Source organism: Candoia aspera, chromosome 14 (genome assembly GCF_035149785.1).
Source record: "Candoia aspera isolate rCanAsp1 chromosome 14, rCanAsp1.hap2, whole genome shotgun sequence".
NCBI lineage: Eukaryota > Metazoa > Chordata > Lepidosauria > Squamata > Boidae > Candoia > Candoia aspera.
Genome location: NC_086166.1, coordinates 9,507,186 through 9,523,031, shown reverse-complemented (window position 1 = coordinate 9,523,031; position 15,846 = coordinate 9,507,186). Strand labels below are relative to the sequence as shown.

The 15,846-nt window shown below is 41.4% G+C and overlaps 1 protein-coding gene across 1 annotated transcript in view; it reads right to left on the bottom strand.

The window, feature by feature from the left end:
- Nucleotides 1–15,846, bottom strand: part of IFT140 (intraflagellar transport 140) — a 72,169-nt gene that overhangs the window by 52,080 nt on the left and 4,243 nt on the right. The window contains exons 4-15 of the mRNA XM_063315179.1: nucleotides 15,608–15,729; nucleotides 14,944–15,086; nucleotides 12,898–13,070; nucleotides 11,987–12,078; nucleotides 10,927–11,033; nucleotides 10,189–10,337; nucleotides 8,103–8,306; nucleotides 6,555–6,627; nucleotides 6,190–6,281; nucleotides 4,983–5,110; nucleotides 2,049–2,166; nucleotides 1,452–1,582 (exon numbers count right to left, since the gene is read on the bottom strand). Of these exons, the coding sequence (XP_063171249.1) occupies nucleotides 1,452–1,582; nucleotides 2,049–2,166; nucleotides 4,983–5,110; nucleotides 6,190–6,281; nucleotides 6,555–6,627; nucleotides 8,103–8,306; nucleotides 10,189–10,337; nucleotides 10,927–11,033; nucleotides 11,987–12,078; nucleotides 12,898–13,070; nucleotides 14,944–15,086; nucleotides 15,608–15,729 (1,532 nt within the window). The remainder of the gene's footprint in view (nucleotides 1–1,451; nucleotides 1,583–2,048; nucleotides 2,167–4,982; nucleotides 5,111–6,189; nucleotides 6,282–6,554; nucleotides 6,628–8,102; nucleotides 8,307–10,188; nucleotides 10,338–10,926; nucleotides 11,034–11,986; nucleotides 12,079–12,897; nucleotides 13,071–14,943; nucleotides 15,087–15,607; nucleotides 15,730–15,846) is intronic.

Below are 15,846 nucleotides of genomic sequence, written 5' to 3'. Positions count from 1 at the left end.
CGGACTTTCTAAATTACCCAGTGCCACAGATGAGGTGCAGGACACAATCCCATCACTGGAGAGAAAATTCAACTGGCAGTTTTGATACACTCTCTACATGGAAAGCAGAAGAAAGCTAAGTTGCTCATTGCCCAAGCCAACAAACAACATGTCTTTGGACAGCTCAGGGCCATTCAAAGATGAGGCCAATAATGACAATAAAAAAAATAGAGAGTGTAATGATCACAGCTGATGAGATAGAAATCAGTGGTTCTTATGCCAGGCAGAACCATTATGTAAACAATGAGGAGATGGCCCCTAATATCAAGGCTGGGAACAGAGTGATTAATTTATCATTGATTCGAAAAGGTGGAAAGAAAAGGCCTACGATACAAGCCCTGGAATAGGCAGAAAGAGAAAGAGAGATTTCCATTTTATGCAGGTGGCACATCTATGTACAAGTAGTCCTCACTTAACAACTATTTGTTTAGTGATGGTTTGGACTTAGGACAGTGCTGAAAAACCAACTTGCAACCGGTCCTCACACTTATGGTTGCTGCCGGATCCCCATAGTCAGATGATCACGATTTGGGCACTTTGCAACCGGTTCACTTTAAGACCATCGCAACGTCCCATGGTCACGTGATCACCATTGTCAACCTTCCTGACCAGCTTTTGGCAGGCAAAATCAACGGGGAACTATGTGAATCATTTAAAAATCACGTGGTTCACTTAATGCCCACAGTGATCCACTTAATAACCACTGCAAAAAGGTTGTAAAATGGGTTGGATTCACTTAATGACTGCTTCACTTAGCAACTAAAATTCCAGTCCCAATTGTGGTTGTTAAGTGAGGACTACATGTATGCACGATTTCTATCTTGTCTGCAATAAATTTACTTATTTAGCCAGGTTATTTCCATGAACATTTGCTGTAAGCAAGTCCCTGAGTACAAAGTTAAATATCTGGAGAGCCCTGCAACGGCTTCTTCAATGAGTTACTGACATTTGCATATGTTATGATGCACCTTTCAGGACTGAATCTGAAACACTGAGCAGCCCTACTAAACATACTTCAGACCAAAGGGCTAGAATGCAGCCATACACCGTTATCATTTTCTAAAAGTGCCTCTGGAGTCAAGTTGGTGCTAGAAGCCTTTCTTCACTTTGTGGCAATTTAGCCTCCCATTTAATAACAGTACTCACATATCTAACAGTAATAACCAGGAACCTGCAGGTGTAGAACCTGGCATGTCAGATTCCGCAATATAAAAAAATATGCTGAATGTATGCATTGTACAAAGCTGCAAACAAACCACTTCTTGGCCTAGTGTGATGTTCAAAATCCAGCCACAGTCAATCAGAAATATACAGGTGCTTGAGAGTAAAGATTTGTAAAGAATGAGCCATGACTTTTAAAAAACTCTTCATCTATATTCCACAATACCTGACTCGAAAAGAAAAAAACTTACCCTTCAGCCTCCTGTCCAAAAGAGAGCATCTCCTTAGCCTCTTTTTGTCGACCCGACTCAAAATCAAATAGGGTGACCACATCCATTTCAATGTCATAGAAACAAATCCTGGGGTCAAGACTGCCATCGGCCTACAACAATTACAAAAAGATATAATTATCTCACTATACGGTAGTAATGAGAGCACAGAAAACCAGAAAGTACTAAATAAAAAGAAAGAGAGAATTAGTAATGTCCCAGATTCTTTCCACAACGTTATCAAAGTGGGGCCAATTGTTTCTTGGATTATAGGTGACCCATGAGCTTCTTAAAAAAAGAGGCCCCCCTCAAAATGTCTCTAATTATGTTCCCCAAAATACTTTAAAAACTAAACAGCTTTTTTAAATGAGAAAATCAAATCTACTTTATCAATACACTACGCTGTATTTGCCCTGCCAGCACCTCCAACGCAGATGGAATGAAAAAAAAAAAATTCAGAGCATGCATGCATAGGACTTAGCCACGAAATACCAACCCTCCACTTAAATGCAACCTTGGCCTAGTAGTTCAAGGTTCCCTTTGGGTCTCAGCATTAAAGGAGGGGCTGTTCAGACTCACCTTGCTAAGGAGAATGCTAACTTTGTTGCCGCTTGCATTGCACTTCACAGATGCAATCCCGAGCGCGCCTGGAATCAGATCAGCCAGGGCCTTGCTACTGCAATGTACCTTTGCTTCTCTGTGGGAAGATGAGGGCCTTAAAATGGCCTATCAGAAAGGACTCAAATTCTGGACAAGGTATTTGTCAAAATTCTTTCATTCATTTGTTGTCAGCACTCCCAGGTAAACCAGACAGGAAACATGACCAGATGAGTTACTTCTATGTTATTGTTAGGCTACATTAACAGAATTTTGCAGGTCTGAAAGTACAAATCTCCCGCCGTCCCTTTTTACTGCCTGCCAAGTTAGGGTGGATCCTTTTTAAGTTTTTTTCTTTGACCGTTATGCAGCTGTGGGCTCCTCCCCCTTTTATCTGATTGTTCCCTAGGCAGCATCTCTTCCCTACCCCACCCCCATCTTCCAAGGTCATTCTCCCATTCCATTCCTTCCTTCATTATATTTATAGGGCCTCCCAGCTCACAAAACATGAGTCTGGGTGGCATACAATAAAAAAAATTAAAACAGTAATATAAAAAAAACAGTCAACAATTAAAAAATATTATTATGATTAAAAGGCAAGAAGAGAGCAACAGATATTAACAACAATGGAGCCACCTCAGCAACTCATCACTCCCTTGGGACCCCTAGGCCTGATAATATAACCAGGTTTTGAGAGGCTTACAGAAAGTTAACAGGGATGGAGCCAACTTCACCTTGGGGTGTGTGTGTGTGTGTGATGTTCAATAAGGTGGGCGCCATGGCAAAAAAAGCCCATCTCTTGGGTCCTGCAAGCAACTTGGCAGATGGGACCTGCAACATACCTGCCAGATCTGATGGGATGGGCAGATGTAATCGGGAAGAGGCGGTCCCTCAAATAAAATTGCCCTGCTAGTTTAAGGTTGTCTTAAGATCTCTATCTTTAAAAAGTTGTTCCTAAACCAGTTGACTCAAGTAAACCAGATGAGTCATTTTGGGTTCAGTTGAGGCCACTTTACACATTAGTTTCTTGCTTAAACCCACTCTGGTACAAGAGGGGTGTGAGGATATATCCTCGTGAGTAACAAGCGTCCTTCTGCCTGTTTTATTGTGAACAAACAAGCAAGACGTATTATCAGCTGCTGAAATGAGGGTTCATAGTTCCTACTGAGGCTACGTAAGATCTCAGGGAACGTGTGCAATTGTCACATGAACTCCCATGTGTTTTGTTTTCCAATAAAATCGATAATGAAAGATGATTACGTACACAGGTACTAAGAGCCTTTGGTGAGGCAGGAAGGCAGGAAGGCATAATCCACACAGCGTCACACCAGATGGGACTGCAATCTCTTTCCTTCCCACACAAATCAGGTTGTGCTGGCTCTGTACTAGCAAAGGTATCCTTTCCAACTTGTTAACAAAATTATAGAAGCGAAGCTCCAACGCCTGTTACGCAGCTTGTAACACAATTTTCAAGTTTGACAAGTCTCTGAAGTTTCAATTACTTCACAGGGTTTGCACTGATGCAATGGCATCTGCCGGGTTTATTGAACTGGGCCTCCGAATAAGGGAGTCTGTCTGTACCACATTCCAGCGCAAACTGAATTATCTGTAAAGACATCCATGCCTAAGTCCTCTTGGAAATCAGAGCTATTACATCTCAGCTCAGCTTCTTACAACATGTGGGTTTTGTTTATTATACAGCCTTCCTTTCTCAAAAGGAAGAAGTGAACAAGGAATGTTAGTTTCAAAACTAAGAAAGAGCAGCCCCATCTCTTTAACTGCTTTACTCCCAACCTCATTCCTTTTGTCTTATGCTTTTGTTTCCTCTTAGCTACTGTGAAATTATAATGACAACAAACTGAGTATCAGAACTATAATTAACCAAGTCAGTTAGAACTCATTTGGCATTCAGACTTTTGGCGGTATTATTATTATTAGACACCTTTCTGACAAGCAGTTAGATCAATATTTAGCCATGCATAAGGCAGATCCTCCTGCTCACCTAGCAGTTCGAAAACATGCCAATGTGAGTAGATCAATAGGTACCGCTTCGGCGGGAAGGTAACGGCGTTCCGAGTCGTCATGCTGGCCACATGACTCGGAAGTGTCTTTGGACAAACGCCGGCTCTTCGGCTTTGAAACGGAGATGAGCACCGCCCCCTAGAGTCGGACTCGACTGGACTTTACGTCAAGGGAAACCTTTACCTTTAAGGCAGATCCACATACACCAATAGGAGCAAGGTAGCAAAAAAAATTTCATTGATTTAACAGGATCTCTTCTAAGCGTGGCAGAAACAATCTGATCCTATGAATTGGGAAAAATGACCCACCACGTCATAATTCTCTGCCTCAAGTGAGGAAGCACATTGTGGTAAACTGACGCAAACACTTCATTCTTACTACGTGTACAGGCAGTCCTCAACTTACAACCATTCCTTTAGCGACTGTTTGAAGTTACAACAGTGCTGGAAAAAGTGACTTGCAATCAGTCCTCGCGTGTATGACCGTCGCAGCATCCCTGTGGTCACATGATCAAAACGCAGGCATGTATTGATGATGGTTGCAGTGTCCCAGGGTCACATGATCACCATTTCTGACCTTCCCAGCCGGCTTCCGACAAGCAAAGTCAATGGAGGAAGCCACATTCACTTAATGACCATGTGATTCCTTTAATGACCATGGCAAAAAAGGTTGTAAAATTGGGGGTGACTCACTTAATGGCTTCCTTGCTTAGTGATGGAAGCTCCAGTCCCAATTGTGGTTGTAAATTGAAGACTACCTGTAATTGTTCAAGGATTGAATTTACAGTAATGAGTCTTTTAGACCATGTGTTAAAATCTTGACTAACAGGTTTCAGTAATAACCTCAAATTCTGAAAAAGAAACAAATGGAAAGGTTCATAGCTGAGCTCTGTACCTGCGAGAAAGGTCAAAGATTTTGAAGTGAGACAAGTCCGTCCCCACCGTCAAGTAATTCCCACAGACGTCCAGAAAGCAGGGATTGCCTTCAGATTCAGAGAATGTCAGCAGCTGCTTAACGGTGCCCTGGGAGAGAAGAAAAGCAAAAGGATTCAAACTGGCCCTTCGCTTGGGCATCCTATCCTGACAAAGACCACAGCAGCTCTTTGCAATTTTACCTCATGGATCACCTGGAACTAGGAAATGAACTGCTATAATATACTCTGCAATTTAATTGGCCTGCCACAACCAAGAATAAAGAGGTTTTGTAAAAAGTAGTAAGGAAAATCTTTCACAAATTCCTGCTACTACAGGTTCTGTCAATCTGAAACTGAAATGTGACAAATTAATTCAATGATCAACACAAGATTCCTTTTTCCCAACTGGGGGAGTGAAGCAGATCAGTCTGCATGTGAGGGAAGTAGGAGACCTTGATTCCCGCCCCCCAAATTCTGTTGGGGATTCCCATTAATAGGACTATCAATACCAGTGTTTCTCAACCATGGCAACTGGAAGATGTATGGACTTCAACTCCCAGAATTCCCCAGCCAGCCATGCAAATTCTGCTGCTATCTGTCTGAATGTATCCTTCTACAGGCAGTCCTCATTTAATGACAATTGGGACCAGAATTTTGGTTGCTAAGTGAAGCAGTCATTAAGTGAATCCAACCCAATTTTACATCTTTTTTGTGGTGGTTGAGTGAAGCACCGCACACATTAATTGAACCACATGGTTGTTAAGCAACTGACATGGTGCCCCATTGATTTTGCTGGCCAGAAGCCAGCCGGGAAGGTCGAAAATGGCAATCACGTGACCATGATATGGCAACAGTCATAAATGCAAACAGGTTGCCAAGCACCCAAACTGTGATCATGTGACTGTGGGGACACTGTGACGGTCATAAGTGTGAGGACCAGTTGTAAGTCGGTTTTTCCAGCACCGCTGCAAGTCCGAACCATCACTAAACAAATGGTTGTTAAGTGAGGACTATCCGTATACCCATTGTGACAGGAAAGACCCAGAACGTTTTAGACAGTACTGTTAATTGGCTAGACAATATGGACAGAAAAGTCTTCTTCAAACCACAAATGCAGTGCCATAAATCCAAGAGTGTGTCCTCAAGCAGGTGGCTGTAACCACTGTCATTTAATGCCAGCTTGCTTACTTGCCAGGTGCGAACTTGAACCCGATTTGGCTCAACTGTGTAAAGGTTCTCTTCGTGCATAGCCAGCACAGGGGATTCACAGAGGAAAGAACCTGGAACCATTCAAAGAAACATTCTTACAACAGCCCTAACCTATCTGATACGTACAACTAAGCTTCACCCAATAAGCTACATGATCCCTGAATGCTGTCCATAGGAAACTAAAATATTAGGAATTTCCAAAATGTAATCCATCCTTTTCTTTTAGTACAGAAACATTCCTATTCTTCTCTTCCCTTGTCTCTATCTAAAAAAACCAAATTACTGACATTCTATATTCGTTTCTAATATGCACAAGATATTCCATTTAAACCCATTCATCTTACCTGAATTCCGTAAAGTGGAAGCCGAGAGTTCAAAGATAGAGACTTGCTTTCCGTTCCAGAATGCTACAGCATCCTAAAATGCAGGATCAAAGAAGTAGCTAAACATACGTGTTTCAAACTAATCCAGACCTTAAAATTATGTACCACTTCTTTAGGGCCAACCAATATATTATAGTTTCCATACAGCTTTGTTTTCAGAAGTGTTTGCTTCCATGTGAATTTGCCAATTTATCAGGGTACAACAGCTCCTGGGCGGTTGCTTCTATTCTGGCTGTACCCCATCTAAAATTGTAGAACTCTGTCTGAACTTAGATCTTTATCGCTTACGACTTGGCAAGATATATGCTGTTTATTCAGGCTTCAGAAAGTTAAGTCTATTAATTTCAGTTACTATAGTTTTTGTTTTTGCTTTACCTTGCTTCGCACACTGGCAAATTGTTTTTCTGGGTGCTGTGCTGTTACTTTCATTATTATGCCAAGGCACCATTTTTGCTTACTACTATCTTTTATAATGGCTGCTAACATTATCAAATTCTATGAAGCTTCCCTGAATGTCCTTTGGTAGAGACAGGAGAGACTGCTTAGAACACATTTGGGATCCACACTGAGGCACATTAAGAGTGAACTCACTGATAAGAGAAAATGCAGTGACTGGATTTGTTTCTATGTGGAAACCGCTTTGGGATTATTTGCTTGTAATTGAAAAAAATGAAGTTTTGATTTTGGGTTTTGATGATTAAATTGTTATTTTTGATAGAAATAATGTTTATTAAGGTTTAGTTAAGAGTAAGAGATTAAAGATTATATATTTGTATTCGTATCTGTGTTGAAGAAAGTCAGAAGTCACTTTCTTTGTATTTCTTTCTAAATATTTCTGCACTTTTTTAGTTTGTTCCTTTTCTTTTAGTTCTTTCCTCAAGCTTTGCTATACAGGTAGTCTTCACTTAATGACCACAATTGGGACTGGAATTTTGGTTGCTAAGCAAAGCAGTCATTAAGTGAATCCCAACCCACTTTATGACCTTTTTTACAGCAGTTGTTAAGCGAATCACTGCGGTTGTTAAGCAAACCATGTAATCATTAAACAAATCGCACAGTTCCCCATTGATTTTGCTTGCCAGAAGCCAGCCGGCAAGGTCGAAAATGGTGATTGCATGACCGTGGGACGCTGCGAAGGTCATAAATGCGAACTGGTTTCCAAGTGCCCACATTGTGATCATGTGACCATGGGGATGCTGCGATGGTCATAAGTGTGAGGACCGGTCATAAGTCAGTTTTTTAGCACCGTCATAAGTCTGAACTGTCACTAAACAAATGGTTGTTAAGCAAGGACTACCTGCACTTTGTATTTTATCTGTATTTTGAAACTTTAACCAAGTCTTTTTTTAAAAAAAGAGTGAACTCACTGATATCAACAAGAATTTAGTTCATCAGATTACATAATGAAATTCAGAAATAGTGCCTTAAGACTGGAAGTACCTGAAAATGTTTTCTTTACCTCACACCCACCCCCAAAACCAAGATAGCAGGTGCATCTGATGAAAATACCTTGCCAGCACACACTCCATTCACATGCGTATCAATACGGAGGTTATCCATCATTCCGCTGCTGAAGCAGGTGACGTTGAACAAGTTTGGGGAAACTTGCACCACTGCCATTTGTTGGTGGAAGTGGGAAGACATGGCCTGTTCTCTAAGGATTGCTACAGAGTTGGTTAGATTGACAGCCAACAGATTCTTCTTGGAACTCCACTAGAAACATTATGAAGAAAAATACATTAGGATTAATCAACCAGCCTTAGTGAGAAAATGCATTTTGTACGGAGGCACGGACTCTTAACAACAACAACAACAAAAAACAACATGAGAAGCCGACAAGCATCCATGACTTCTCACAGTTCCTGCTGTATCAGTTCTCATGTCTCTGCTTGATCTTGAACTGGCTTGCTAAATGTACCGTTCCTCACAGGGTGGATAAAGTTTGGGGAATTGAGCAATTACATTTTTTTAGTGGTGTAGTGTGAATGGGGAGAGGGGACTCTTTTTCTGGCCATTCATCTAACCGGCTTTAATGAAACGCTTCATTGGTTCGGTCATGAATTCTTCTCAGATACTAAATCTGTCAAGCGTTTGTTGAGTAACTTATAAAGACAGATGGAAAGGACTGGGAAATCTATAGATGTTTCTTTTTACAAAAAAATCCAGGAAGCATCAGAAATTTGAAATCTACGCCCCAAACAAGTTGAAACAAAAGCCTGGCAGCGTCAAAAATCTGTCCAGAAACAGTACATCCAAGCTGGCAAAATCATAGGCATCCTATTATGGGTATTTATGTAAGAAAATTGCACAACCTACATCATTTGTTATGATTTGTCCACCATAATTCATCGAGAGAGCAAGGAAAGAAAAACCATTGTTATGCTGAATTTAAAAAGCAAATGTGACTTTACCTTTCATCTGCCAAAGGTTAACACTACATCCACATAAACACTTAGGTTATTTCAGACAGCGTTTCCGACAAGGCATTATCTACTTCCTTGCAATTTCAATGAGTCTCTAATTTCCTTTAATTCTTATACATGATTACAAGAACGTATTTTTTATTTACTTATTGAATCAGCTTAATATCCCACAGCAGTGATAAACAGACTCTCGGTAGCTCACAATAACACAGAATGTAATACCCAAAATTAAGAAAATACATTTAAAACTCTCAATAATGTAATACTGGCGTCACATCCCACAAGCCCTCTGGAAAAGTTCTGCTTTCATTTTTTTCTGGAAGGCAGAAAAGGTTGGGCAGAAATGAACCTCCAACAGGAGGCCATTTCAGAGGGCAGGCCCCATCACACACACCCCAAAAAAAGCACAACAACGATGCACCTGGGCTCCCCCCATCCAATCTCCCCCAAAAGTGGGGTAACCAGCTGCTTCTCTCAGCATGACTGAAGTGGTCAGGTTGACTCCAGTGGGGAGATGCCAAGAGATAAAGGACTTTAGGGGTTAACAAGCACTTTAAATTGCACCCAGAGACTACTATAATAGGAAGCCAGTGCAGGGCCTGCAAGACAGGTATAATGGAAGAATGGAAAATGATTTAGCGGCCTTCTAGGATTAGCATACATCTAGTTTCAGAGACAGGAGATAAGCAAGGATCCGAGGTTTGTGGAAAAACAGGTAAGAGAAGCAAATTCAGTCTCTGCAATACTGTAGTCTACATTAGCCTGCTGGCTCAATAGACCAATCTTATACATGTACAAGAACCAGTTTGGTGTAGAGGTTAAACCACCAGGCTAGAAACCAAGAGACCGTGAGTTCTAGCCCGTCCTTAGGCGACCTTGGGCCAGCCCCTCTCTCTCAGCCCTGGGAAGGAGGCAATGGCCATCCACTTCTGAAATCTTGACAAGAAAACGGCAGGGACCAGTCCAGGCAGTCACTGAAGATCAGACACAATTAAAAAGAAAAATACATGTACGCTCAGCAATATCCCCCAGGGCCTTCTCATCTCTAGCATGCAAACATGTGCCAAAAAGCTTCCTCTGAGAATCCCTGATATGGGAATGTACCTTCTTTGGCACTTGGTGTAGCATCCAGGTAAGGCAAAGAGAAGGAAAAACTCTACCGGTGACTTTACCTCGATTTGAATGATATTCCCTTCAAGCTCTGTAGGTGTCTGAAGTTTCCATCTGTCCTTGCCTTCCGGTGACCAGGGGCTTTGGCTGGAGAGGGGCACTTTCCTCCACATAGCTATTCGCCCTTTATTGGTGCCAGCAGCTAGAAGACCTGCCAAATGTGCCATATTAGATCAGGTCAAGACTGTCAGCAGCAGCGTTCGCACTCTCTTTCTGCCCAAACCCAGCATTCCATCAAACTTCAGTACAAATAAAAGAAGGAGGTGAAGCAAAGGGGAGAAGCAAATCTTAGGTAGCAAGGAAAGCTCTGAGTTTGGTTCCCAATGGCTGAAACTGTTGTTTCTTATAAATGGGGCTTACGAGAATAATTATTCCACTTACACCAATGTAAGACAAGAGGACCAATTTAAAGCAAGCAGTATCTCATTCCAACCATGTCATCTTTCATGAGCAAAAGGGAGAGAAATAATCTGTGCATCAAGAAACATGCATGGAGCATTCTTCTAATTCATATGGTACTTGTTAATACTTATTTATTCCTTCAAACATTATTCTTCAGCAGCATACAGTATCTCTCTACACATAAACACTGTCTATGCCGTGTGTATTTTGTCTTCAATTTGTCCCTTATATATGTCAGTGGACTCCCCTCCATGGAACTGATCATCTCTGAAACCGATGGGCTTTTAAAAGATGGGTAATCAAGATGCTAAAGGTCAAAGCAATCTGATCTTTTGTACCTTTGGCATTGCAATAGGACACGCAGTGGACACATTCTCCGATTTCAAACCCTAGCTGTTCATCTAGAGAAAGGACATAATTCTCACCGCGTTCCAAGTCCCAGAACCTACAGAGAAAATAGAAGACAGTATAACAGAAGAGGCATGGCTCAACATGAAAGTCAACAGACATGAGTGCAAAGCCTGATCCTGCCCACATTTGTTTTTCTCCCTTGCCTTGGCAGTTTGCCATCTCCTTTCCTTGTACCAGTCCCTAAGACCAGGTGAATCTCTTCAACTCACATAAGAATACTCTAAAAAGAGTCACATCAATGCCTGAACAGTACCCATCCAGAAGCACTAGGCTGGCCTCCTGCTTGACAGGAGATGCAGGATGGCAGTGATTACAGGCCTTTAATTTAGACAGATTTCTTGTATAAGGTTCTTCATGTCTATTCTCTCCCCAGTCCTCCCAACAGATCTGTGACTCTGAAGTCAATAGGATAGGAATTTTCCCAAAGCCACATCCAGCAAGTTTGGATCACAGGAGAGATTTAAGCAATGAATTCCCAGGTTACGCTTTTTGGTAGCAGCTATTTACATACTAGCTCTCTGGAAAGGAGCAAATGGTTTATGATCAAACTACAGACACCAAGCAGGTGGGATCTGGCAGGTGGTTTCTTTTTCTGTTTTTCCATCAAAGTTGTAATAAGATTTATCTGAAAAGTAATATGACTATGCACTATGGGCATCTGACGTGAAGCCATAGCCTTATACCTCCCCCCTGCACTTCTATATGACCACAAGGACGTACACATTGAATTCAATTAATAAATTAATTCAGCTTCATTAGCAGATTTCTGACATTTACTCTACATGAGGCAGAAGTCATGGTTTAAAAGAAATTTTGGTTAACTAGTAAACAAGCCAGTTTAGCTGTACTTTACCAGGTTGTTTAAGAAAGCAGCAGCACCTGAGGTCCCAGGGCTTTTTACAGGCACCTCTTTGCTCTTAAATTAGGTGTAATTCAATGTTGTAGGTGAACCGGGCAGCATCTCAAAAGACCAAGTCATTTTCTTACCTAAGAACGGGTTCACTTGTTGCAGTGATAAGGAGGCTATGATCAATCAAAATGATATCTGTAGGATGACCCATCTTTCCACTCAGCTTCACCTGGCAACAAAAGTTAACCAATGAGGGGATTGCACTGAAAGCCGAGAGACAGCAATGGGCTGAAGGTAGAGGGAGTAGCATTTACTACAGCAAATCATGCTCTTATTTCCCAAGTGGTTAATATACTTTCGGGCACAAATGTAGTTTTGCTTAAAGCTCACTGCTTTTATGAGAACAGACCATGAGCCTGGAGGCACCAGCAAGACTAAGGGATTTATTACAACCAAAGATCTAAGACCGATTATAGCCTTGCTATTAAACTCCCGAGGGGCTCAGAAGAACACAAAAAGCTTCCAGGTTAAATAGGTGAATCCCCTTTTGCTTCAGTGTGAAGGACAGTTTAAAGCTGTCGAGAGCAATGCACAAAAATAGAAACAAAACAGAGCAAGCAAGATCATGCCTGTTGCTCTCATCCAGGACGAGATCCTTGTTGAAGGTGATAAAACATGCACAAAGCTGCCATCTCTTATGTTTGTCCATCAACAGAAAACAGGCATATGTTTTCTTCAGTCCTGCTACCTTTTTACTGAGGATTGGAACCTGGAACATTTGGCATGCAAAGCTATTGAGCTGACTCCTCTTTCAAAGATCACATGCAAAGTAAAGTATGTGCCCCGGAACAAAAGCGACTCCCATTTTGGAGCAAATGAGTTTGAAAAGACAGTTCAATGTATTTGCTCATAAATTATCTTGATTCTTCAATTTCAGGTATGTATACGAAGCAGACCTCAAGGTTCCTTGGTGCAGCTTGTAGATTTGCTAGAAACCACAAGAATTAACTTTTTCATAAGTAACGCATCACAAAGCCTGTTTCTTTACCTTCAGAAGTTCCTCTGCTTCTCCTTCGGGAGAAATTTTGTGAAGGGATAAGAGGAGAGTCGCCGTTATTACTACTAAGACATCTTTTTCCATGAACAACATTTTTTGGACTGAACTCTCTATAGCCAGTGCTTGGCTTGTCTTCCCTCTTTCACTCACGTAATGCACAGTTCCTGCAACGGAAACAACTGTGTAATTTGCTCGGCCATCTAATGAATCTTATACCCTCCCACATTCAGGATCTGACAGTAAAAGAATAATCTCAAAGTGAGGGAAATCAATGCATGCATTTTTCAGAATGTTGGAAGGAAACTTATTGGAAGCAGTCACACATTCGAGGAAACTTGTAATGGATTATAAAACCAATACGGATGCCCTCAAACTGCAAAGTAATTTACAGGCTTCCAAGTTTCTGTTACAATACCCTATAGCAATAAAGTAGTACTCCCAGAATCTCTGTGGAATTTGTTTCTTGACCTGGCCTATCTTGAAGGGCTGACGCAGACAAACACTGTGTATCCCACACGGATTCTTGTAAACATATACTAAAAACGGTAAACTCTATCACAGTTTAAAAAAAAAAAAAAAGTATTATAACTGCTGCCATCCACTAGTTTGATGGTTAAGAAAACTACAGTGGAAAAACAGATTAATTGTTAGGATACAAAGAGTCACTTGTTGAGATGGGCGACTATAGGAATTGAATAAGTAAATAAATACAGCTGAGTAAAGAACAGAAGAGACTAGCTATTTTCTCCTCTTTACTTTGCTGTATCCTAATGATTAATCTGTATCTATATCAATGCATTTTTCATTCTGGTAATATAGCAACGTGTTTAACTGAAGAGAAATTTCCATAACTCTATCCTATAAGCTGCGCTGTTAAACAACTATACTAATAAATAATAGTTCAAGGAGTCCTTGGTGCTCTTTGAGCATGGTTGGTTGCTTGCAGACCTTTCATTACCTGACTAGGCAACATCTTCAGTGCTATGATGACGTTACCTTGTCAGGCGTTGAAACGTCTGCAGGCCAGCCACCCAGCTCAGAGAGCACCAAGGGCTCCACAGTTCGTCCCTGAACTACAGACAGTCTCTTCTATTGGAAGTTAATCTCTTTCTTTTCTATGCTCAGCTGAGGCTAAAATCAGATTAGAATTTCATTTGAGTCGGAGAATATGGAGACAAAAATCACTGCTGGCAGGACACACAGGCTCATTCCAATCCGCCTAAAAAAATGATGCATAGGCCAACAAAACCGTTAGTTGAGCTTCAGCTCAAGAGTCCGGTAAACCTAGAGCTCCTGCAAATGACAGGGAAGCTACTGCTGATGTCAGGATCTTCCTCGTTTAGTTCCAAAATTCCAAGTGGCTAGGAGACAGTTTTCATGCCCCATCTTGAAAAAGGCCCTTGGCCATTTTCATTTCACTCAGGCACACAGGACGACAAAGTGCTGGGTTCGCTTACGCAAGGCCACCCACCATTTCAAGACCTTCTACAATACCTACAGACAAAGGTATTATTTTGTTTTGGGTTCTTAATTGCCTTGTAGCCAAAGCCTTTCCTGTAAACGTGCACAGGAAGAACTGCGTTAATATGAAAGGACAAAAACTGATTGAGTGGCTGAAAAATAAAAGGGAGACAGGAATGCATAGGCTAAAAGGAATCCATGGAGACCCAGAAGACACTACAGAAAGTGGCATTATTCACTCGCAGTATTAACAGTCTGAACAAATAAGAGTGTTACATGTAGCAGATTCAGAGCACTCTCTCTCTCTCTCCACTTGTCGCAAGATTCAAGCTCTCACAATGCCTTGTTTAGATCTCCAAAGCAATGAGGAACTTGCCAAATTTAAAACCATGCATCTGTTGTTTACCGACAGGTGGAGCTGCGAGCTTCCAAAGTGGCCACCATAAGAATTGCATGGGGAGTGAAGATTCATCTCACCCAAAACGTTCTTGTTTTTAAAAGGTGTGTGCTTGTGAGCCTCAAAAGCAGAACTAGACCGTCTTCCCAACAGAACTACCAAAGCTGCTTTGTTCTTACCATCTATCACACTAACAAAGAAGGACAGGCCTTCCTGGGGTCCCATTTTGAGAGGCATCCCCATTCCAGATTTTCTCCAGTTAAACATATCCAGGGCTTTCTCGTCGCCACTCACTGCAGCTTTGGCGAGCTGGACCAAATCTCTGCAAGCAAGAACATTTGAGTTTTGGCACCCTCTGGCTCTACAAGACGAGAGCTTCCCATTACAAGAAAGAACAACCCCTTCTTAACAGCAAGGGATTTCTCACCCCAGCCCAGAGCAGCCCCCTAATGATTACAAACATGCCTTCCAATATTAAAGTTTTTTTGTGATGGGCACTTAAGGCATAGCACAAAAGGAAACAGTAGGCATCCGTCTGGTTTGAAACTCATGCTGTGCTGAAAGTAACACCATACATTTTTAGATAGTTTAGAAAGGTAGGGAGGAAAAGGATGAAAAAATAGAAGGTTAAAAAAATAAAATAAAAGGTTTCGACCTGAGGATGACACTATAAAAACAGATAATGCTAAGGAACGATTAAAAGAAAACATGAAACAGAGGGAAGAAAGTGGCATTTGATTCATCACAGATACTAATGCCTAAACACCAAAGAAGTTTCAAGCTTTTATTCCAGTGGAAATTGGTATCAAAGGACAGAAATTCTGGCCAAAGTGTCATACTTACTCCCCAGGAGGAGGTGGGCGGAAAATGCAGAAATTAAGATGTTTCCCGTACTCATGCTTTAACAAAGGGGGGCCTTGAACTCTACCCCGCTGATCCATCCGCCACAATACAAGAACACCGAGCTACGAAAGAGAGAGAAATCTATCAATATTTTCTTATTGACCATTTGTTCTGCAATTTGTAGTCTTGGTTTGTCTTGAGGTGAGCTTACATCTTGACTGATAACTTGAGATTAAGAA